The 25,143-nt window shown below is 43.1% G+C and overlaps 1 protein-coding gene across 4 annotated transcripts in view; it reads right to left on the bottom strand.

The window, feature by feature from the left end:
* Positions 1–25,143, bottom strand: part of RGL1 (ral guanine nucleotide dissociation stimulator like 1) — a 215,138-nt gene that overhangs the window by 10,215 nt on the left and 179,780 nt on the right. For all 4 annotated transcript variants that reach the window (XM_033092529.1, XM_033092531.1, XM_033092530.1 and 1 more), the window contains 8 exons: positions 22,008–22,111; positions 18,907–18,991; positions 13,788–13,877; positions 11,300–11,386; positions 9,627–9,659; positions 7,446–7,567; positions 5,646–5,735; positions 1,119–1,305 (listed from right to left, as the gene is read on the bottom strand). In XM_033092529.1, coding sequence (XP_032948420.1) covers positions 1,119–1,305; positions 5,646–5,735; positions 7,446–7,567; positions 9,627–9,659; positions 11,300–11,386; positions 13,788–13,877; positions 18,907–18,991; positions 22,008–22,111 — 798 coding nt within the window. The remainder of the gene's footprint in view (positions 1–1,118; positions 1,306–5,645; positions 5,736–7,445; positions 7,568–9,626; positions 9,660–11,299; positions 11,387–13,787; positions 13,878–18,906; positions 18,992–22,007; positions 22,112–25,143) is intronic.

Below are 25,143 nucleotides of genomic sequence, written 5' to 3'. Positions count from 1 at the left end.
TACACACAAAATGAAGGAATGGCTACCAACACTCTACCTCACTTAGCCTAAAGGGCCAGAAGTCACTGACGGAGCAAGTTTGACTGTCCCCAAAACCTCCCAAAACAGTGCGAATTCTAGTTGCCTCAAAGTTGACAACTCATATTCAAGCTCCTTGACCAAAAAGATTGCAGCAGATGTGTACAGAAGATTAAGATGGATCTTCTGTTTTCTTTGCATTTGTTTATGCAGCCATAGAAAATGGAAACTCTCTGTGGGAATTCTTTCATCAGCTCTCATCACTTTCCTTTGGCGAGCAGGGGAGGGACATGGCAGATTGTATCATTGTTACCACTTCCTTAGCCTCCTCTGTATCCATGCCTTTTGCCCTGTGACTCCACAGTCCTCCCACTAGAAGTGGAACATAGCTCCCTGCCGTATTTTTTTATGTGGGATTTGGCCACATGATTTACTTTGGCCAATAAAATGTTGGTACATATGATCCAAGTGAAAACTTGATACGTGCTTCTGGGATTGCGACTGCCCTCTTGTGCATCCGTCTTAGCATGCTTGCTAAGAACTTGGCCCCGGTAGCCTACACTCCAAAAAAGAATAAAAGGCAGGTACAGCAGACCTGAGCCACACCATAGCCTGGGGCCAAGTGCAACCCAAATCAACCAGCCTGCAGTGCATGACAGAGAATAAATGGTTGTTGTTTGAAGTCACTGAGTTGTGGAGTGGTTTGCTATGTAACATTATTGTAGTAAGAGCTTGGCTAAGACAAGGTATGACATCAAGAAGCTAAACATGTCTCTGTACCTTGACTTTTTTCAAAGAAGATCCTACATCTCCTAAATGAAGTGTAGCTCAAGTTACAGGTTACAATCCTTCCGTGGCCTTTCGATGTGGGTACAGAACAGTATTTCAAAGGCTAGATGAAAAAACTAACATGCTCATTGCTTTTAGACCTGTTTCTATAAGGAACGAGTCCCCAGATAGAACTCTGCTTTTGACACCTCTTAAAAACATGACTTTCAAAATACTACAGAGTGATAAACTTGCAGACAGACGTACCCCATGTGGCAAACACTGTGTCATGTGCCTGCATTAGGAATTGCGCAAAGGGATGAAGTCGATACCTTTTTTTGAGGCTCCTCAGGTGTGTCCATGGGAGTGATAGAGCTCTCCTCAGCCTCTGAGTGGTTTGACTCGCACGATGACACACTGACGGAGTCCATGCTTTCACCAGAGCTCCCACTGGCAGTGGACTTGGGCTGCTCCTTGGTGGGCGTGCTACTGGTGATGATGTCCGACCCCAGAAACAGTCTGCAGAAAACATAATGCCAGGCCTTCAGACTCGTACAAATCTGCAACCCATGATTGAGCGCACACACCGGTATTTGTGTGAATTAAGTCCTTGATGTTGTCTCAGTCTCGCATGCCCCGCCATTATTATTTTAGGAAAACATCTGCTGTAAAGCTTCTAACAGATCATAGTAAACATCTTGTCCAAATAGGTTATTTCCAACCTCCAAGAACACACAGTTTGCTCAGCTGAATGAAGGGCTACATTAATCGAAAGTCTTTCTAGTTCAAGCGTTCTCCATTTTTTAATAGCATATGGACCACTTTGGCAGAATCAAAATACCATCATCACACCCCATCACTTCCCCCCATAAGATGAACTCCATGAGGCTGAAGAAGAAGGCTGGCACTTGTTGGACAAAAAACCCAGGAGGAGAAGTTCTGTTCCAACAATCTGATGAACTACAATAACCTAGACCCCTTCACTCTAAAACTAGATCAGAAACATTCAATTTTTTAAAAAAAGTTGTGCATGCAAGACAGTAAGGAAAATCCCTACAGGCCAGAAACAGAAAGGGAACTGAAAACCAAAAACATGTGAGCTAATTCTGCAGCTGCTTTGGTTGGGGAGTGGGAGGTGCCAATCTTGGCAAACTAGGGAGGTGGCTCTTCACACATACGCAGCCCAAAGATGAGGGCTGCTGTTTATTTAAGGGGAGGAGTTGGAACTGAGACCCCTTACCTAGAGCCAGGCCCCTCAAAGGGCTGTACCCTTCGTAAAAAGACGGGCTAGGGAAAAACATCTTCCTACTGGCGCAGGAGGACAACAAGGAAGCTTGTCTGTCTTGGTCTGAGCTTGGGTGAAAGATAAATGTCTCCCCTGAAATTATGGGTGATCCTGGCCAGCAGCTCACTCAGATTTGCTACGCAAGTGGTCTAGGAACTAGGAGTTTCAGGCCAGTGATACTCCTGGGGAAATCAGAATTTTTTTTAAAAAAGTCTTTCTGGAGGAATAAACCTTCAACCCAGGCTGCAGAGAATTCCCTGATAAAGATGAACTCAAAGTACAAAATTGCAAAATACACACATATGACTTCACTGATATGTGGGATATAAAACTGAAAGCAACAAAGTAAGAAGACAAACAAATAAAGAAACAAAAACTCATAGACATAGAAAATAATTAGGTGGTTACCAGAGGGTAAGGGGGGAGAGGTGGGAGATGAGGGTAAGGGGGATCAAATATATGGTCGTGGAAGGAGAACTGACTCTGGGCGGTGAACACACAATGGGATTTATAGATGATGTAATACAGAATTGTACACTTGAAACCTATGTCACTTTACTAACTATTGTCACCCCAATAAACTTCAATAAAAAACAAAAAATACACACAAGAAAATATCCTGCCCAAAGCATAACAAACAGTAGGTTTAGACTCCCGAGAACTTCAGATACAGGAACTGTCAGAAAGAAACTAATAATTTATTCATTCATTCGACAAATATTTGCATGTCTACCATGGGCCAAATTATAAAATAAGTATGTTTAAAAATATTAAAGACATAAGAAAACAAATTGAAAGCAGGAATTAAGAGCAAGACAGTCTCAAAAAAAGAACAGAAAGATAACTTGAAAAAAAAATTCACTTCTAGAATGAAAAATGTACTTACGTAAATTAAAAACTCAGTGTAAAGATTAAATAACTGTTGAAGATAAAAAGTGTGAACTAAAAGATAGATCTGAAGAAAATTCTCAGAAATCAGCATCAAAATATAAACACATGGAAAATAAGAGGTTAAAAAGACATGGAGAATGGAGTAAGAAATGCCTGTATATGTTTAAGAGAGTTCCAGAAGAAACCAACTGAGAGGATTGAAGAGGGACCAATCTGAAGAGACGGTGGCTGAGAAGATTCGAAAACTAGTGCCTCATTTTCACCTGATACCAGGTAGAAGCCTGAGCAGCTTCTGAAAGCAGGACATTGTGCATCCACACCCAATAAAGGTATGCATATGCTACATTGGAAACATGACAATATCCAAGTTCATATGGCATCCCTGCCTCCATATCTCAGTGTGACTTGTTGAGGTATGCGGAGAGACAGTGCTGGGATGTATCAATAACCCACGGAAATAGTCAGCATCCTGACCAACCCCCCCCACCACCCAAAAAAAGGTAATAACAGAAAGTTGTTCCATAAAAAAATAATGGTAGCTTTTTAGGAATCCATTGAGAAGTAAGCACTGTTTTAGGAGTGTGACAACCCCACTAGTGTTGACAACAACCCACTGAGGTAGGCATTATTATTCTCATCTCACAAGCGACAAAACAGAAATTCACACAGGAAACTAGTGGAGTTGAGATGTGTGAGGTCAGCATGGCACCCAAGTCCATTCCGCCATGAAAACACTGTCCAATGTTCCCTAATCACTTCTTGCTTGTCCCTGGTCAATGCAGATGTGTCGCCCAAAACATCAGACACAGGTATATGTCTTCGAAAGAGAAAAACAAACTTATTAACCAAATGATATCCCATGTTTCCTTGAACGAACCTCTGTAGCTTTCATTAGATTCATTCATCTAATGTCTTTCCGAGTTGAATGTCTAAGAGATCAACTTGAAGACAGAGATTAGGTTCTCCTAAGGCTCTTGTATAAAAATTGCTACAAAGCACAAATTCTAATGTCACCAATAGTTTCTCTTTCTTTCTTCCCTTCCTTCTCATCCTTTCTCTCTTCCTTCTCTCCCTCATCTTCTCTCCTCCTCCACTTTTTATCTCCCATTCCATCTTTCCTTCCTATCTTCTTTCAGAAACCATTTTTCCAAGAGGCAGTATGGTAAAAAGTTATAGCCTTGGTTCTAAAGCCAAATCTTGGGTTTGAATCCAGGTCCTCCAATAGCTAGCATACTATTTACCCTGTCTGTGCCTCAGTTTCCTGGTTTATAAAATGGATCTAACAGTAGGACCTACCACTTAGGTTGTTTTGTGGATTGGATGAGGAATATCTGTATTATTGCTCGTAGAATAGTGTTGGCACAAGGCTCAACTTATTCATTCAATAAATATTTATTAACTACCTACAATGTGCCAGGTACCATTCTAGGTTCTGGGGATATAGCAATAAACAAAAAACAGACATAAATGCCTGTCTTTGTAGAGTCTGCATTCTAGATAATAAAGAGACATACTCGCACAACACGGGGTATATCAGATGGAGATGAATGCAGTGGAGAAACGCTAAGCAGGCAGAGGTGAGACAGGGTACGAAGGGCAGGTCAGTGGGATAGGTTATGGTATTTAATAAGGTGGTCAGGGAAGGGTCACCGAGAAGGTGCGGTTTCATCAGAGATCTGAAGGGAGTGAGGGACGTCTGGGGGACCAGTGTTCCAAGTAGAGGAAATGCAGATAAACATGGAGGATGCCCAGCGCTTGCAGGGAGGTCTGGGTAGCTGGAGTGCGCAGAGTAGAGTGCGCGGGGAAAGATGAGGACAGACAGGTATGGGACAGGTGGCTGGGGCTGGGCTGATGCTGCAGATCCTGGAGCGCCGGGAGGGCCACTGTCAGGACTCTGCATTTGACTCCAAGGAAGACGGGTATGAACTGAACTGTGGGCCTCTCGCATGCCTAGCACGGAGCCGCACATACAGCCATGAGTATGATGGCTAAGGTTCTTGCTTTCAGGGGGCTTACATGCCACTGGAAGAAACAGCCAGTCCAATAGTGATTGGGGGAGACAGCAAGTCTCTCAGGAGGCAACATGTCTGCCAAGTATCTGAAGGAGCTGGCCACAGACAGCATGCCAGGCCAAAGGAGCACGTATTGCAAAGGCCCTGAAGCCAGAACAAGCCGATGTGGTTGAAGGATGGCTGGACGACGGGCTGGATCTTGGTGAGCGAGGGGTGTTGGGCGAGAGAAAGGTGGTCAAGAAGGCTGGAGAAGATTCTGCAGGGCCTAGAAAACTAGGAGAAGGAGTTCGGGCACTATCTCAGAGTAAAACCCCTGAAGGCTTTTAAGCTAGGAAATGATATAATCTGTTGTACATTTTAGGAGACGACCAGAATATTTGGCGGTGACTGGGCTGTTGGGGGAAGGATGAGGCCGGAAGCCGGGAAGGGTATTGCTGGAGTGGTGCTGGCAGGAGATGATGGTGGCTCAGACCAGAGAGAACACGCGAGAAGAATGAATGGATTTAGATACTGTACACAGTAAGTTCATGACAGAAAGACAAACTATTTAACAAGTGAGCGAAGTGTTCTTCCTTTTCGCCCTGGCTCCAGGCAACTGCGTTGGACACGTTTCCTCTCCCCCACTCTGATGGGACCCTCTCAGGGCCCCAGAACCCCCGGGCGACACTCACAGGCTGAGCCTCTTCACCATGCTCTTCCGAGGCTTGGGCGAGGTGGCGCTGGCATCGGGAGCAGCTTCAATCTCACAGGAGAGGGCATAGCTGGGGAAGAGAAGGGAGCACGTGAGGTCAGGGCTTGAGAATTGAATGACTTGAGAATTCACGTGATTTACTGGTTTTGTTTCAGAGGAAGGCTCTGATTATTCAAAGTAAAGATAAATACTATGTTGTTCTTTCACAAATGTCACACGGTACTTAATGACCTCATTTTACAAATTTACACAGGTCCCTCCTCCCCTCTTTCCCCCACTGGCGTATGGACTGAGGCTGGTTAGTTCCACGTGCTTCAAAAACATGGATTTGTGGGCCGGCCTGGTGGCTCAGGCGGTTGGAGCTCCATGCTCCTAACTCTGAAGGCTGCCGGTTCAATTCCCACATGGGCCAGTGGGCTCTCAATCACAAAGTTGCCGGTTCAACTCCTAGAATCCCGCAAGGGATGGTGGGCTCGGCCCCCTGCAACTAAGATTGAACATGGCACCTTGAGCTGAGCTGCCTCCCAGATGGCTCAGTTGGTTGGAGCGCGTCCTCTCAACCACAAGGTTGCCAGTTCGACTCCCGCAAGGGATGGTGGGCTGCGCCCCCTGCAACTAGCAAAGGCAACTGGACCTGGAGCTGAGCTGTGGCCTCCACAACTAAGACTGAAAGGACAACAAACGGACTTGGAAAAAAGTCCTGGAAGTATGCACTGTTCCCCAATAAAGTCCTGTTCCCCTTCCCCAATAAAATAAAATCCCTGGTCTACAGCAGGGGTCAGCAAATATTTTCTGTAAAGGACCAGAGAGTAAGTATTCTAGGTTCTTCAGTCTATAGGGTCTCTGACGCAGCTACTTACCTCTGCCTTTAAAGCATGACAGCAACCATAAATAAGATGGAAAGGAATGGCGCTGTGTTCCCATAACACTTTCTTTGCAGATACTAAAATTTGAATCTCAAATAACTGTCCCATGTCACATTCTTGGGTTTCCCCCCCCCACAACCACTTAAAAATGTAAAAGCATGCAGTGGACTGCAGACTAGTCCTCTGGACCACACGTTGAAGACTACACCCCTGCTGGGCCCACATTCAAGACACTGGAGCTGATGGACCTTTCCGTACGCGTCAACCACTGTTTTGAAACCTGTCCCTTGGGGATCCTCCACACCAGAGTTCTCACTGTTGCCCCAAATGCCAAGCATATCAGGCCACCAGGCCTTCGCTCATGTTCTTCTCTCTGTCTGGAATGTTCTTCTCCAGTTCTCCTGGCATAATCCTCTGTCTCTTTCACAGCCCTGCCCAAATGGTAACAATTTATGCTAATCCCCCGCCCCATTTCCTTGGCCAAATGAATTGTTCTTGCACGTAGGTCCTGCAGCACTTCAGTTACTTATCATATTTCCATGAGTCTATTTCCCCTCCCTGACCGAACATTCCCTGAAAGCTAGTACCAGTACACAACAGTGACAAACATGGTGACAATGGTGGCAGTGGTGGTGACGATGATAATGGTGACAGTGAGTATCCTAAAGATCAGGAGGAATCAGTGATTCGTCCAAGGTTACAAAGATCAACACATGGTAGAGCAAGAACCAGAAAGCACATCTGATACCATCAATTCAGCTTTTCCTGCTATATCATGAGCCTTTGAAAAGTGAGGAACTAGTAGTAGCAGCTCATGAAGCAGCTGTTGAATAAATGGCCAAGTGAGGAACTGGGTGCAGTATTCCTCTTGCCAACACCAGAGCTCCACTTTGATGGGCAGTATGTCCACCTACCTCTCCTCCTCTGTTAGGAGCTGCTGCCTCTGGAACCACTGGATGAACTTTTGGTCTGGGGTCATACAATAACTGTTGCAGGCAGATTGTAAGAGCTTTATTTGGGCAATCACTTCAAATTCCTAAAGCAGGCAGAACACCAAGAAAGAAAGAGTGAATAATAAGGCCAATGAAATATACATCTTTCGACATTAAAACATGCCACATTAGGATAAACGATGGAAAAAAAATCATCTAGGAGGACTCCGAAGCACTGCCTTTCTTAGAAATAAAATACCGGACTAACTCTTAAAAATTCTAACTCAGAATTTTTCAAGTCCTTGAATGCTTTCATTGCCAATCCTCCGTTCTCCTTGAGAAAGCAATTTACATGAATAAACAAGCTACCAAAGTAACCCAACCTAGTTACAACCTAGAGTCAGAGTGAATTCCTTTTTCTCTTTTCCATTTTCATCCTAGAGATAGAAAAGTGTTTGTTTTTTTTTTTGATTGAATACTTCTAAAATATATTTAAAATGTCTATTTCTATATACTAAAATGTAAAGAAACAATTACTTTAAGTCAGGAAGCTTCCAAGTTCCCCACCCCCATCTTCCTCAACTCTGACCCCTCAATAAATAAGTTTTGGTAGGACTGAACATCCAAACAGTTCAGGGTCTCATAAACTTGACTGTTTAGATTTCCCGAATCCTTGGATTTTTACTACCTACTCCAGTAAATCATTTAACTAAGTCTTTTAAAGCTCATGAGAGAAGCAAGTATATAATGATGTCCAAAATTATTTATACTTCTTTAGATGCGTCAATAAAGATTTTCATTTTTAAGTCAGCAGTGGGTAGAAGCTTTAGCCTTACTCAAACTTTCCGAGGGTTTAACCTGCTAGTCTTAAAAGGAAAGAGATTACCATCAGGGTTATTCTGAAGTTAAAGGACAAAGATGGGTAACGGTGGACACAATAACTGAATGTTTTAGCATCACAGGCTATGACAGAAGTAACTCAACGACAGACAGATCCCATGGCGTCACCTTCCCATCCAATGACCTCAGTCCTTGGTCTCAGTCAGTACCTTCAAGGAACGTTTATCATCAAGCTAAAGAAGAATGTATCCTCCACCAAGGGACAGAAGACTCACACCTGTCTAGGTTAGTGCTTAGCTCCTGAAATTTTGGGTTTAGTTTCAATGTCATTCCCTCCTGGAAGTGTCCCCACAAGTTGGGGATCGAAGCCCCTCCTACGTGCCCCTATAATACCCACTACTTCTGCTCACAAGACCTTTTCAGGTTGTATTATAATTGCCTAATGATTGTCCACCTTCCTCTTGGACTGTGAACTTTAATAAGAGGGCAGGGAGCTCTGGCTTGTTTTTTTCTGCTGCAATACCCAAACCTATCAGAGTGCCTACCCCATGTCAGGGACGTCATGAGCATTTGTGGAATGAAAGGATGAATGAATAACTGAAGATCAAGGACAGTGCCCTGGGGTGACGTTATGGTTTTTCTCCCTCATTTTCATTTGGATCTTTTAAAATACCTTTTTAAATACACATGTTAACACTAAAGCAACAGCCAATTTTCAAAGCTCTGTTTTATCTTTTTTATCATAGGGCAGAACTATTCTACTGTCTACACAAAAATTCAGATTGATGTTGAACACCCCTTCCTACGCTGACAGGAAAGGAAAAGAATAATTACCCACATGTAACAATGAAGACCCTTCCTTTCCTCTCTCAACTAGACCCATAAGAGTTAACCATCTTTATTAACTCTTCTATGTCATTTACTCTTATGAAACCCCTCTCCTTAATAGGGTGAACCTGTTATTACTAAAGCTAATTGTAAAGAAGGAGATGAGGAGAGGTGAGAAAGTTATGTGGGTCTTGGAGCAGCTGGACAAGATATGAACCCCAGTTCTGCTACCGGGTGACTCTTGTCAAGTTACCTCATCTCTCTGAGTCCTGGCTTCCTCACGTTTGAATTGAGGATGATAAAATCTACCTCGCAGGGCTCTTGGCGGATAAGACATAGGAACATGCTAAGCACAGTGGTATACGAAAAATGTTCAATAAATGCTGATTCATTTTTTTCTGCCTCTACAAAAAACTTAAGCCCCCGCTTCTTTCATTTTGTCATGCCCAGATAAATAAAGTAAAATGGAAAATCACAGCCAAAATCTCTACTTACCCTCCTCCTTTTCTCAAAGTTAATCAGCCCACCCTGAAAGAAATTAAAAAAAAAAAAAAGGAGTGACAAACCACACTACTTTGAAACACAGCCAAGCCTTGTATTGTTCTAGGTCTTACTAAAATAGATCAAAGGATGTTAATTAAGATAAAATCAAGTCACAATTAATTAACAATACTATAATTATGGCTGCTATGGAGGAGGAGAAGCATTGTTCGCTTTGAGAAAAACATTCTTTTAAAAACTTAAAAATTTTTTGACATACAATATTGTATTAATTTCAATATACAATATGCAATAGTGATATTTATATAATTTACAAAATGATCACCCTGATAAATCTAGACACCATACACCATTATAACAATATTATTCATCCCTGTGACTGTTTTTATAACTGCCAATTTGCACTTCTTAATCCCGTCCCCTTTTTCACCCATCCCCCAGCTGGGCAACCATCAATTTGTTGTCTGTATCTATGAGTTTGTTTCTGTTTTGTTTGTTCGTTTACTTTGAAGAAAATCTTTTAATTATAATAGGACAGGATAGGCAAACAGCCTTCTGTTAGAATGTCTGAAACTAACTAAAATAGTAATGATAAAGAAATTACAATTCAGAATCCAAATACATTTGCCGAGCCAGGAAAGGCAAAAGCTTGAGCAAATGTTCCATTACATTTTTTTTTTCCTTGACCAAAAGCAACAAAAACAGATGGCGCTTGGCTCATACTAGGAACCAAACTGTCAATGCTTTATCAAAAGGGAAGTCCCTTCTACACAGCATCATGAAAAATTAAGTTTCAATTCTTCATCCCCTCAGCAACTATTCTTAGTAGGCTGAATGTAACTTCTAAATCATTGGTCACTCCTAAAAAATTCCCCAGAACTAATGAGTGTTTCCTGAGATAAGCTGAGGCAGAGGATGTGAAGAGATATAGAGCTAGAGCCCGGGAAATGCAAAATGAATGAGCATGTCCACATTTATGACCAGCTTGGAGGTAGGTCTATGCAAAGTATGTGCTACTCCTAATTATAAAGGCTGATTGCATGTGATAACCGCAGGAAAGATTAGCTTAAATATATATAAGCAATCCTTAAATCTCATTTCAAATATCCAATTTCTTCTCCACTTAATAGTTTAATATTGTTACTAACAAGTAGCTTGTTTGATTGGGTTCACCTCTTTTCCCATAGAGTGTGTACACGTGCCCCTGTGAGGGTGCCTCAGAGCAGAAAATAATGTGAAAAAAAAGGAATACGTAAAAATGCACACCTTTGATTGAGTCCCTACCCCACAAGACAGAATGGAATATTAGGGTATTATTACCACTTCCCAAAGTCCGACTCAACATCCAGGTCTTGCTCAAACCCACTCCTTCATGAGACCTTGCCATCTCCTCCGTCATATGGAACCCATCATGACCTCCCCTCTGCTCTCACTGCATTTCTGTTTGAACTCTTAATGCTTCTATCAGCCACTGCCTGCTTGGATGTGCACCTTCCACTGGACCGCGAGCCACTTCTGGTGTTCTTCACCTCAGTATTCCTCAGAGCATCTAGCACAAATGCCACGTATGTGATGGGCCCTCAATAGATACTAATGAAGTGAATTTCTCTCTTGGGGATCCTGTGAGAAGGCTGCAGATCCAGTGTCACCACCCGCACAGAACTCACCTCGATGTAGTCCTGGAGAGCAGTGTCGAGCATGGTCAGGTCAGTCAGGAAGGTGCCCAGGTAGGGCACAGTGCCCTGCATCACACCCTGAAGAGCAAGGACAGCAGAACTGACACGGTTGTTACTGACAAGTCTGAGGGTTTCAGTAACCCCCACCCTGGAGCAACTGGACCCATTGTGGGCTGTAGGCAGCCACATGCCCATTCGCAGATGGAAGCGGCCATCTTTGAATTGACAAGGTTTGACTTGACAAGGTTTGGAGAATAAATAAGGAGAATTTGGGGCCAATCGTGCTAACCTCCATGAACGAAATTTTTAAAATTCCTACACCGATAAGACAAGAACTCCATCATCTAGTAGCTAACTTTAAGAGTTATGAAAAACAAACCTCAAAGTCAGGAGATCAGACAAGTATGCTCAAAATTGTTAACAGAGGGGCTTATTTTTTGCATACGTCAGAGAGACATCTTTTCTCTTTCAGAGTGAGCAGACACTCCAGTTGTTTGGAATGGCTCTGGAAAGGGATGGCCTCACCCTCTGTGAAGGAGTGGACCGGTACACACTGGAGAAGACTATACCACGAGGGGAGGAGACGTCACTATTGCAACGGCCCCTTGGCTAGACTTCCTGACTCGCTCCCAAAGAATACAGGAGGGTAAATGGTAACTCTAAAATGGAAAACCTGGCAAACTCTACCTTAATCAAGTAGTTAAGGGTAACAGCACCAGTGACACCAGATGTCACACTGATGTCATTCACTCCTTGATATGACGTGATGAGAACGGCGCTTCACCCCTGTGATATTCTTCCCTCAACCCCATAACCTCAGTCTCATAACTGGGAAAACAACAGACACATCCTGATTGTGGGACACTGTAAGGACATCAGGACAGTTCCTTAAGATGGTCAAGGTCATGAGAAACAAGGAAAGACTGCGAAACTGTCACAGCCCAGAGGAGACTGGAGAGATGTGACAACTAAATGAGTGTGGTATGCTGGACTGGATCCTGGAAAGAACGAGGATACTAATGGAAAAATGGTGAAATTCAAATGAAGTCTGGATTTTAGTTAACAGTAACATGCCAGTGTCAGCGTCTTCGTATTCACAGATGTGCCACAGACGATGTCAACCAGGGGGAAACTGGGTGAGGGGTTCACAGAAACGCATGTACTGGCTGGAACTTACCTATAAATCCCCAAAATTAAGAAGCCTATGTTTAAAACATTGGCCCTTGGAAATCAAGGTAGAAATACTGCAACTGCCGGTATATACTATATTAATTTCACCAAATTTCCATTGAAATCATCGCTCTTCTCCATAAGGGTACCAAGGCAGTAACCATGTTGAAAAGAAAATTAAAAAGGGCTTCCATGGGCACCTTCTCCTAAATTCCACTGAGGCACTTACAGAAATTCTGGCAAGAAAAGAGCCTCAGCCAGGGCAAGACCAGGTTCCCTGACATGAGGCTGGTGTTTCCTCAGCCAGAACTGCTTCATGCAGTTCACGCCATGGAGGGTGTTGTCCTTCGGGAACTCACCGTCAGCTGGTTTGCCCTTCCCCATTATGTGTACAAGGTCTCCCCCTGAACTGAAATAATCTTTTTTTAACAGCTATTTTTAATTTGTCTTTGAACAACTAGGAAAGTTTGAAAGGCTGTGAAGTTTTTACAGGCTTTACATTACAGGAGAGTCCTATCAATTCAAAAACGTCCCTGATGTAGGTCCAGCTTTCCAGAGAAGGAGAGAAATCTTCTCTAAACCGGGATGAGAACATGTAGAGTTTGTCGGTTTCTAATCTCCTCTCTTTGGTTTTCCCTCTTCTTGTTATAAGTTAGGAGAGCTTTTTAAATAAAGCTGAAGATGATAATAACTACCCTTCAGTTAAGGAGGGAGGGATGATACTCCTTTGAGTGCTAGAAAACTAGAAAGATTTGGTTAGTCCTTAGGGTTAGTAAGGAGAGTTGGCAAACGACTAGAGGGCTTGGAACAAATGAGAAGATCTACAAGTAAACGGACCAAGTCCTCCTAAGAGTAGTTACTCTCTTTCCTCAGCACCCAGGCCCTGGGCCACGCTGGGTCCAAAGCTGACTAAAGTAGGCATTCCCGCCAGGGAATTTCAAGGCCAAGGGGGTCTCAAGGCCAGGTAGCAGCAGCTTCTAGGTGCGGGAGTGGATAGAGGAAGAGAGTAAAAGGGATGACGGTGTCCCCGCTGCAGACTTTCCCTTACCTCTAGAAAAACAATGCTCCAGAGAACACCATGATTTGTGACTTTCAGTGTTTATTTCCTACTGGGTCAAATGGGCGCAATAACATCTCTCCTACAGATCTCCCAGGGTTGCTGAGAACAAATGAGGTAAGGAACGGGACAACTTCCAGGAAAGCATGGATGCCCTGCGGATTGAAGGTGCGGGTGCCATGCAGGAGCCCAGGCGGCCACCCAGGGCCGCTCTCCCGTGGGCTCGCAGGGAAGGCCGACGGCTGTACCTACCATATCCTTCTGGAGCTGGAGCCGCCTCTGAGTCCGCTTCTGGTTTTCTTTCACACTGCTATCCAGGTTTGCAAATTTTGAGGTTCCTTCCTAAGAAACGAAGCACACACAGAGGACAGGGATGGAGAATGACACCAGAAAGAAGGGAACTGGCATCTGGTTTCCTGCACAGACCCTCTGCACAGCTATCTGCACAGAGAAGAGGCCTGCAGCCGGCTCTGGGCTGAAGGTTGCAAATGCACAGCTGGCTTGTTGCAAGTGGTCTATTTGTAATAAAACGTGGTGGCCTTGGACTATCCTGTTTCCCCTACTCTCTAAAAAGAGCCCCTGGTTTGGTTATAAAATCAATCGTTAATGCAGGGCAGGCGATTCTCGGAACTGGAGACAATTTTTACACATCCCGAACTTCACCCAAAGTAAAGACGTCCTAGAAATGAAGATCTCTTTCTCTGCACATTTTGTGATTTCTTGATCTTGGCCTGAAATGCATATACCAGCATTCTGTGAAAGAAACGGGACGATTCCTGTGGTATTTCTTAGCTAAATGAAACTTTTGTACCGGAAGTTTACTGAGGAAGTCCAGTACCATGGCACAGCACCAATCTATGAAAGACAGACCTTCATACATTTTTTCCCCCCTTCCCCTCCGAAACAATCCTCTCAAGTTGCCACTCAGGTTTGGAACCCTTACAAATCAATCCTTCCTCTGGGCGCCTGAGGACAGACGGCTGTCCTTTCTCTCCTCCCTGTCTAACAACAAACTCTTTTAAATTCTTCTGCATAATGACGAATCTTGACTTTGCTGACTGTACATAAAGTGTTTTCCGTTTTGTGGTTTCAGGGTCTTGTTAAGTTCTCATTTTCCAGGAACTGTGTGAATGGGAGGCACATTTCACAATTTAGCAGCGTATAATGTCTACGTTGGATTTTCCTGAGTCGGTGTTCCCTGGGTTTACTGTATTACCATAGCATGTGACCTTTCGCTGCTGTACAACTGCAAAAGGATCTTTTTCAATGACTTGGTCTTTCCGATGACAGGGAAACATCAATTATCTTCTACCGTTCTCCAGCCTTAACCCAGGTCCAAGTCCACAACTGGGGACAGAACCCATAGTGACTGACTATCTATTTTAATTCTCCCTGTTACAAAGGATAATCAGGAGAGTTAGCGTCTAGTAACCTCCCACTTACAGTTTTTCCTGGGGATGAATGAAAGTGCCCTGACATGTGCCATTTCCTGTGCTAGGCAGCTGTGGTTCCTCCCAAATTCTTGATAATCTGCTGGAAGGGAGAAATCAATTGTCTGACTTGGATGAGTGTCTGTCTCTTTCAAGTGTGTGGGTCCTTCTGGATCCTTTCACTTTCTTAGTCACTGGCAGAAGTATAATGCATGGAAACCATTGCAGACAGACCTAAAATTCTTAAGGAGGATTTCTGAAACGTAAAAGGCTCCTGAGAATCACAGTGATGGGAGGCAATCTTCAAAGAGCATTTAGGACAACTTCCTGATGGGTGGAGAGCTAAAGACCTGAGACGGAGAGCTAAAAGACTTGCTGATTTCATGACTTCATCATTTCGTGAGAAGGAGCGTCCATCTCTGCATGGCTAACTAGTGCAGTTCTTCCGAATATGGTGTCAACTGAAACTCCACTATGTGCCACATCCAAAAGTTTCAGTTTTTTTTCTTCCTCGGTCCTAAATCCTCTGTTCTGCAACGTCTCACACCAATCCCTTGAAACTTCTCGAAGCTTTTCACAGGTTTTTGTGATTGCATCACTCTCGTTCTTTCCTCCTGCCTCCTTTGCTGCTCGTACTTCTTTAGTGATTCTTCTTTGTGCCAAAGTCATCTTGTTTTTCGCTATACTCATGTCTTTGGAAATACTATCCAGTCCCAAGACCTTAATCATTACCCACGTTTGGATGAATTCCAAATGTCTCCCTCCATAAACTTCCCACTGCCTCCCACTCTCCTCTCATCTCTTCCCCTCTGTCGTCCTTCCCTCTCTCTACTACAGATTTCTCACCTGAGTCTCACCTTCTGTCTCCAGCCTTATCAGAGTTCCGCTGCCCTCATCCAGCCTCAGAGGCGGCTCTTCTACTACAGTCCTACCCAGGCATTGGATCCGTCTCAATAAATGTCGGGTCAATCATAGCTTGGAAGCTAATGGTAATTATCCGAATCGATCTTCACAGTCCGAACGATCTCCTGCTCCAACTCTGACTTTCATGCATTTTGGGGCTTGACTGAATACTACATCTCCACCAGAGACAAATTCCCGGGCCTTCCTAGAAGTTGTTTGTATCAGTCCAACCAGGAAGAATTCTCACCAAGAACCGAGGAGATTTGGTGGTATTCTGTTTTCCTGTTGTTTTGAAATTTGTGGATCTGTAATTTACCTGCTTCGAATGATCTAAGTTCCAAAAATCATAAGGAGGTAACAGGTTTAAGATAATCTTTGAGAAAAAAATTTTTTTTCTAACAATTGAAAGGAAAAACCATACATTCTTGCTAATTCTTATGTTGCCTCCAGTCATATTATAGAGGTGGCACATTATGTCTACCCCGAGTAGAAGAGAAGAGAGGGCATTTCAGACTAAGATTACCTAAACATATCCGTATGAGTCCAGGCATGGCATGTTCGAAACAGAGGCCGGCAGTTTTTCATGGTGGTTCTTTTGAGAATTTAAAGACCTTTATTTCATTTTTTTACAACTGTGCTGAGAATTAACATCAAGAACTATCTATTTCATATGAAAGAATGATCAGCAAAGATGACTGGAAAGATACCTAAATATATGCACCCACTGCTCAAAACATTCCACTATCACGAATGATAGTGCACAGACCGCATGAACTCATAGCCAAGTTTTTTCATTTCTTTGGGACTTGAGCCATATGTAAGAAATCTAACTTAGAGCACTAGAGTAAACTTCTACTGTTAAGAAAGGTTTATGGGACCTTTAATGTCGAGATACAGCTTTGTTTCTAGGGTTTCAGCCAGAAGACTGCCACCAGAGCTGCACAGTATTCAATGTACCTCCTTTGCAAGGATGACTCAGAGCTATTGGGATTTGAATGTGTGGCTCCAGTGAGTCTAGCTTCATATTTCGGACAGGGAGACCACTGAGCCATCTCCTTCCAGCCAGACGAGTTTCCATTTAAAGTCCCCAAATCCTTCGGGATGTGAAGCCGGGTATAGTAACACTCAGTAAGCAGTGTTTAGTGTGCAGTGAAGCAGGTTGTGGCCAAATGCCGAGTCAGGCATCAGCATAAACTGCCCTGCTCATGTCACCTGCTCCAAGGAGGGCTAATAGTGGACAAGGTGTTCAAGTCACGTGAGCGACGAGGCCCGTCAATTCAGGCCGTCAAACATGGTTTCTGAACGCTTGCTACATGCCAGGCACTGTGTTAGGCATTAGGAATTTAACAGTGAAAAGATAAACCCAGGCCCTGCCCGGAAGGCTTACAGGCCATGAGGGAGACCAAGTACACGGACGAAGTACACAAGCCATTCCCATGGTGCAGAAGAGTGCTAAGACATGGGAAAGAAGCTCATCAGACCTGAGAATGTGGAGGGAGGCTTCCAGAAGACGGGGAGTCCACACTGAGACACGAAGGATGAGAGGGACTTGAGAGGAGAATAGTCAGGAAGACCGTAACACGTGCCCTTACAGGAAGGACGATGCCAACAGTTACCAACTGGACGCCTTTTCTCAGTGGTTAACCCCATCATCACTCGTCTTTCATTCCTACCCCGCATGTCTGCACCGAGCTCGCATGTGCAGCTTAGACTGTCCTCATTTTCACTTGCTACGTATACTTTGATTTCATATGTACATAACTTGCCAAATACTACCACGAACTTACATTTGCATAGTGTTTTCAAATATTTTACCTCAGTCAGCCTTCAAAACACTTCTAGGAGTTCAGTAGACTAAATGCTATTATTGTCTCCAATTTGCAGAAAAGGAGACTGAGCACAAGGGTATCTTCTCATTACCCTGTACAGGGCTTCCTTCTATGGTGGCGCATCCCAGACTATTCTAGAATTGTCCATGTCTCTCCCTTCCCCATTAAGGAGACTGTCATCATCTCCTTAAGGTCAGAGACTGCCTTCAGTATGGTTGTACTTCCAACACCTACCACGTAGCAAACGCTCAGTCAGTATTTCTTCAATTGCTGATTTACCTTCTCTGTGAAGTTTGACCTGACCTACCCTGCCCCCTACTCTCGAGTGGTCAGAAGACACAGTTTTATGTTTAAGTGATAAAAGCACAGGCTTTAGAGTCTCACCAGGTTGGATTCACGTCCCAGCTCTACCACCTACCAGGTGTGTGGCTGAGGGCCTGTTACTGACCGCTCTGAGTCTTGGCTCTCTGCAAAACGAGGATGATACATGGACTTTATAGAAAGGCTGTGAAGACAGTATCTGCTCTCTGTTCCCCTCTGATGATTGTTCGCAACCTGTTATTTGTACCTTTACATAACGACTACTGACTTACTCTTGTTTAGTGTCTATATCCATCCACTAGAAGGTGCATTCTTGAAAAGAGGATCTATGCTAGTCATTTTCATATTCCTAGAGGCTGGTCCGACGGTTTACAAACAGTAGCTATGCAGCAACTGTCAGGAGCAATAAAATGAACCGCGCCATACCTTTGCTCAGCCCGTAGTTCAGAAGTCAGCACTCATTTGGTGTTCAATAAATATTGCTGACAGACAGATTGTGCAATTGAGTCCAAATAAAGGATGTGGCATTGCTGGCTTGGCCTCGGTCATTTGAGGAGCTGTTTTGCTGAGAAGGAATATTCCAGGCCCTCTTACCCACCTAACTGCCAGCACTCGGTATTTGCAGAGCAGCTTGTTAAAGAGGGACACCCAGGAGCACGAGTTTCACAATCTGGTTGCACAACAGTGAAGCCCTAAGCTTCGATTTGAATTTTCTCAGCCCTAAGCTTCGATTCAGCATAAAAACAAAACCCAAAAAGTCTGCCTTCTCGTCACGTCAGGCTTTCTCGTGGGACTGTCGACGCGTAAGGAGGCCTCCAGCCACTCCTCCCTTGAAGAGATTCCAGAGCTGTCAACAGGGCTACCCAGTTCCCTCACCACCAGCCTCACCTTCATCAGTAGTTCCCGGCTGGTCAAATGGTTATTATGGTCCGAGAAGATATCTGAAAGTTCTTCAAACATCAGCATTCGCTCCCTATAAGAGGGATTAAGAAAATATTAACAAATGAAGAGTTAGGAAAAGCCCAACACCTTTGGCCCAGCGGCCCTCAGTACCTGAGGTGACAAGGGATTGTACTGATCTCAGTACCAGTGGCCCTATGAGTGGATGAAGCCACTGACTTACGAAGGGTGGCTTTGTTTTAAAGGTGGACATAGTCACCTGTGTAAAGAAAGGGATATTTTCTAAACACATATGTTATAACCATGAAGAGGGATTGTTAAATGGGGCATTAAGTTCTCCAACTGGATCGTGCTCTCTTCAGCAAGTTAGAAAAACAAAAAACCTGTCTTAACAACACACACATAGCCCCATGGGAGCCGAGAAATCATGCCGGCCTGTCCCCTCAATTTAGAAATGAAGATCCAGAGTCGGGTTTGTCCAAGTTTCCACTAATAACTGCTGAGAGCTGCGGGTATGGAACCCAAATTGCCTGAATCACAGACTAGTGTTCTTCCTTTCAGAGTAGGAGTAGATGGTGGAATCAGGATGGACTCATGGGTCAGAGGTGGTGGGTTCAAATCCCAACTCCACCCCTCACTGCCCAAGTGATTTGGTCAAGTTGCTTATCCTTCCTGAGCTCCACTTTTCTCATCTGTACAATGGGTATACTAATAGTTCCCTGTAGGATCACACGTGTAAAACGCTGACTCTATCTTGGTCCCTTTCTAGTACACTGCATTCTCCACGGGCCTCTTGCTTTGCTCTGCACACACCTCCGCGGTTACTGAGTGGATGCTTCTGAAGGCAAAACATTAACAGGGGCGACCTCATTCTATATGCAGCATTTGCATTATCATGAGAAAGCCGTTATTAAGACCTTGTTTCGAAATGAGTGTAATGTTGCTCTTACAAGAAAACCACTAGAGCTATTTATATTTTGGAAAAATAATTAAGAACTTAATTACATGTGGGCCTAAATAAAGAGAAATCGATGTCTTCTCTCTCCATGAAAGTTATTAGCGTACAGGATTACAAGGAAAGTGATAACCAAATAAGATGCCTTAACACTGTCTCTTGAATGTAGCGATGCAAAATACGTAGAGCTGATATGGAGGTGTCTTCTAAGGAACTGTGACACTTACGTAGTGTCCCTGCTAAAACACGAACCAGCCACGCAACTAAGAAACAAATCAGACACCCACATTGTACAGAATGAGGCTTTGAGGTTTGTTTTGTGGGGTTTTTGTTTGTTTGTTTGTTTAGTAGTAGTTAAAAAAGGCAGCTGGGAGAATGGACTTTCTCATATGGTAACCTAGGAGATTAAGATGCAAGCCCACTAATTTTTTTACTGGTGTTTTAGCCTTAGGTTTGCTGTGGAAGAAATCTTTGGCTGGCTGAGTGACTCACATAGCATTCTACTTACCAACCACCAAAGACAAGACTTCAGTGTGATCAGAGAAGGCAGGAATCCGGCCAGGCTGCCTTTTGGCCGCTGACCACCCCTTTGCTTTTGAGACCACAATTGAGGAGCAGTGATAAGGGGAAGGAGAAGGAGTCAGGGGTTTTAAGGATGAGTTCTCTGTCGGCATCTGATTTTCCCAGCTAGTTCCCCAGGGCCTATTACCTAATGGATTTATGTGACCCATATCTTTCATAACATTTATGTGCAGAGGTAAATCAGCCAACTAATCTCTCACACACAGTGTCACCTTGATTATTCAAACAAGTGAAGAAGAGAAAGAACCCAAGAAAAGAGTGGTAATTAAGAAAACTGCACTGGACTTTGTAAAGCCTATCTGCTAGTCTTCCTCCTGACAGATAACAGAGTATGTGCTTTTGAGTCCGAGTGGCTGTGGCTTCTATAGCTTCGTAACACCAGGCATTTAGATCATCCACGTCAATTTTTCTCCTTACCGATCAAAGAATTAGATAATCGGACTTGTCCCAACCAGAGTTTCCTCTGACTGAGAATCTGAGCTCACTGGTAAGCTTGAGTACTCACTTTTCCGCATAAATTTATGAAACTCTGGTTTACCAGTTTGAGTCTCTTGCAAGTTTGCCTAGTGTCAGTTCCTTTGCAGTTAATCAGCTCTAAAGGAATTGATGAATCTGAGTCTTAGACCTTCCACTCGAAGGACCGAACCCACCAACCCCACAAGAGCAAGCCATTCCAGGGAGCCAGCTGGCCTCTCTCCTGACTGCAACGGACTATACTGTGTACAGTATACACTATAAACAGTTTACACATTCTTCCCTGACACAGCCTGACTTCTGATGAGTTCAAACCTAGGCAGACTTGTTGAATGTAGCTGGCCTGGTGCGTAGCCATGACACTTTCCCCAGCCTCTAAATGTGTACTGATATGAGACCAGACTGCCTCTCCTCACTCACCCTGCCCTCCTTTGCACAAGTTCTCTAGTCTACAAGTGAAGCTCTGGATATGGAGAAGAGAACAACGGCAAAATAATAAGGACATTAGTTTATTAATTGCTGCAAAGGTGGCACCAAGAAATACGAAGAAAAATAATGCAGAATCTGGCCTGTTAATAAATTTAGGTATCTAGGAAGCAACACTTAGAAGTTGTAGCATCACTAAGACAGCTTTTCAGATGCTGAAGCACAAACTAACTAAATGGATTCTTACTGAACAGCAAGAACTATTGGCATGCGATCGCTCGCATCCTGGAAGAGTTTAGCACTTTGGAATGTGGCTGAAAAACAACCAGAAATAATGGCAAATTGCTGTTACTTCATCACTTCACAACCTTATCCCTCAAAATCAGGATAATAAGCACATCCTTTAAACCATCCCTAAAACCAGTGACCTTGGCTTTGGCACCCTTTGAGAATAAATGTGATTTCTGTGGCAGCCCTGCCTCAAATTCATTAATGATTATGTGTAAAATGCACCCCGCCTGGAGCACACAGGGGCTTCCAAATATGTTTCTCTCGTTATATAATATGAGCTTTGACGGTGAGGTCCCACACCATTTCTGCAGCAACGGATCACCCCAGCCAAGGAAAGTAGAGCAGGCACCTGGGAACTTACTTTGGGACGGCAGCCCAAGTCTTTTTTAACCGATAGATGGAATTGGACTGCAGCGCTGAAACGATGGCCCTCAAGGAGGAAAAATTCTTCAGGATTCTACATTCCTGTATGGAGAGCGATTAAAACATAAAAGGCATTTAAATATCAATAATACAGTGAGTTGGTGGTTTCCTGTTTTAGAGGTATCACAGCTGCTATGAATTCTTACCACTAAATAGGCAGCTGTATAAATACTGAACATCAAAAAGTGGCTCCTTACTCCCACCCCGGTCACTGAAACACTTTATAGATTTTGGCACTGTGTGCTTGTTTTTCTCTCCTTTAATATATTTTTTGCGTTGTTGTTACAGTTTTATAGTTTCCAGCTTTCCTAGTAAAAACACGAATGGAGGTGAGTCTTCAGAGCTATGCTAGAGAAAGCAAACTTTCTTCTGCTGAAAGCACACAGATGCCCTGAAAATACACATGAAAGATCACTGTATCCTTTGGGCCCACAAAGTGAATTGGGCAGCAGCCATTTAGAGGTCAGATGGTATCGAACATCTCATGACCAACCCTTGTCCAGAGAGGTGTATATAACTTGGCAATAAAAATTCACCACAAGTTGAACTTTGGCTTTCATGCTCTTAGCCAAGAGGGAATATTTTTATACACATTCATTTAGTTTCAAATTGGCTGGTGCCGCAATCATAAACATTCAGAAACACCTTGGTACTTCAGTGTTTCCAAAATAACCTGGACTTTTAAAATCAAATCCATTTTGGCAGCATTTTAAAACAAAATAGAAAGAGAACAGGAAACATTCTGGATGTCATTTTCTGGGTAAAGAGAAAAGTTCCCTGATCCCAAAATGTAAGCTACCGCACGGAGTCTGTAGCCTCTGCACTCAGTGACGGTGGAGTCCAAGGCCTGCTGAATGAATGGCAGGGACAGCAAAACAGTTAGGGAGAGGGTCTCATGCTTGGCTGGCATGGGGACAGTGGCGACGTGGGGAGAGTGGACCATGCCTTCTGTCAATGGAGATGCTTCACACACAGGCGTGTGGGAGTGTAATACAAACACTGTTTACAGTAGAACACGCCATATGAGCTTGGGTTTAGAACATTGCCCTTGTGCAGAACATCTGGGGCAAGAGGTCCCAGAGTGGTTGGGCATAAATGCACACTGCTTAAAAGATGATTCCATGAAGTAATGCTAATCCTGAATATAAAGGAAAAACAGCACGCCAAAATCTGGCTGCTTAAAACTATGCCAAATAAACAAACCCCAAAACATTTTCTTGAGAGTAAATGCCAAAGAACTTTGCAAAAGTCATGCCTACTCTTTTTAAATGCCTCAATGCCTTCCCTTTATTTAAAAGGGGGGTGGGGGTGGGGAGGAGAGGAAGGGAGGGAGTGAGAGAGAGAGGAAGGGAGGGAGGGAAGAGAATGGAAGGGGGGGGGGGGAGAGAGAGAGAGAGAGAGAGAGAGAGAGAGAGCACTGAATCACAGTCAGTCTGGAAACCATAGCCCATGAGAGCACGGTTCAACAAAGGTTCAGAATCCAAAAGTTATGTTCTAAAAATCAGGAAACTTGCAATAAATAAAAGAACTCAGGCACAGATATTTCATGCAAATTATAATAAACATATGGAACACATTATTCAGAAAGGGGCTTAAGCCAAGGGTTTAAAGGAATAGAAAAGGCATCTGGCCCCATTTCTAGAAAAAGATGTATCCTTCCAGGAGATATGATGCAAAAGTAAAAATGCAGCCGTTACACAGTCCAAGAAAGGACAGTCACGTTAGGTTAGAAATACTTTCTGTGTGTAAAATTATCATTTTTCAAACATCCTCTCAATAGAAGTTCTGATTATAACGCAGGAAAAGTAGAATAAATCTTGGCAAGAAACCACCTGTGAGTTTCATTATTTTATTAATTTAGCCTTCACAATTTCAAGGGACACAAATGCTCAATATGCGGAAACTACATTGCCAAGAGTGTGGACCCTTGGCTTTTAAGCACACGGTATGGGATCTGGAATATACTTTAAATTATTCCACTTGTATTTCTTATTATCACATAAATGCACAATTTATATTTAATTTGGACCAAAAGTCATTGTTTGAGCCACACTTTTATACATACAGATGCTACATTCTTGCTACAGATTTTCTAAGCTGTTATATGGATTAAAGGTAGATAGATTAGTTTCTTTTGAGATATGTAGAAGACTGTAAATGATATGGCATTTATGGTAAAAAAAGTATATATATATATACACACACACATATATGTGCCTCAATGCCTTCCCTTTATTTAAAAGGGCAGTGGGGGTGGGGGTGGGGAGGAGAGGAAGGGAGGGAGGGATCTATATGTCCCTCTTCACATATATATGAAGGAGAAGACAGAGAAATTCCATGCTCTGTCACACTCTATTAGAACTTGTTTTGTAGCTCTTACCTGTTGAGAAATAAGCTCAATTCAGAATAAGAAATATCTAAGTTGCATAAGATAACCTTGGTTTCTTACTTTCTTCATATACTAAAAAGTCTCTGGTAACAGACCACCTAAAAACTCTCTGGCACTATTATGGCTTTACTCTTTAATCAAAGACAACGAAAGAGAATGTGAAAAGAAAGAGAGAATGTGAAAATTTAAGCATTATGCCCTATCAATAGGGGCTTAGTGAATATATACATATATATACATATATATACATATATATATATATACACACACACATATATATACACGTATATATGTATATATATACATGTATATGTGTGTGTGTGTGTGTATATATGTGTGTGTGTGTATATATATATATACACACATATATATGTGTATATATATATATATATAGAGAGAGAGAGAGAGAGAGAGAGAAAGAGAGAGAAATGTGTTTAGGTTGAGGGGTGACCCATATAGCGCAGAATGTGGATTAATAGGACTAATTATGTAACTAATAATTACATAATAATTATTTTTCAACATGGTTAATTACATAGCTTTTGCTGATGTAATTTCTTCTGCCTAGAAAAAAACAAATTGTCCCCAATCTTTAAATACCAAAAATCCTATTATTCAAAGCTAAATTCAAATGTCGTCGTATCCATGAAGTCTCCCTTGATCACCCCAGTGGGAAGGGATTTCT

This window comes from Rhinolophus ferrumequinum, chromosome 22 (assembly GCF_004115265.2).
Source record: "Rhinolophus ferrumequinum isolate MPI-CBG mRhiFer1 chromosome 22, mRhiFer1_v1.p, whole genome shotgun sequence".
In the NCBI taxonomy this organism is placed as follows: Eukaryota; Metazoa; Chordata; class Mammalia; order Chiroptera; family Rhinolophidae; genus Rhinolophus; species Rhinolophus ferrumequinum.
The sequence above is the reverse complement of the archived record's forward strand: the minus strand, read 5'-3'. Positions and strand labels throughout refer to the sequence as shown.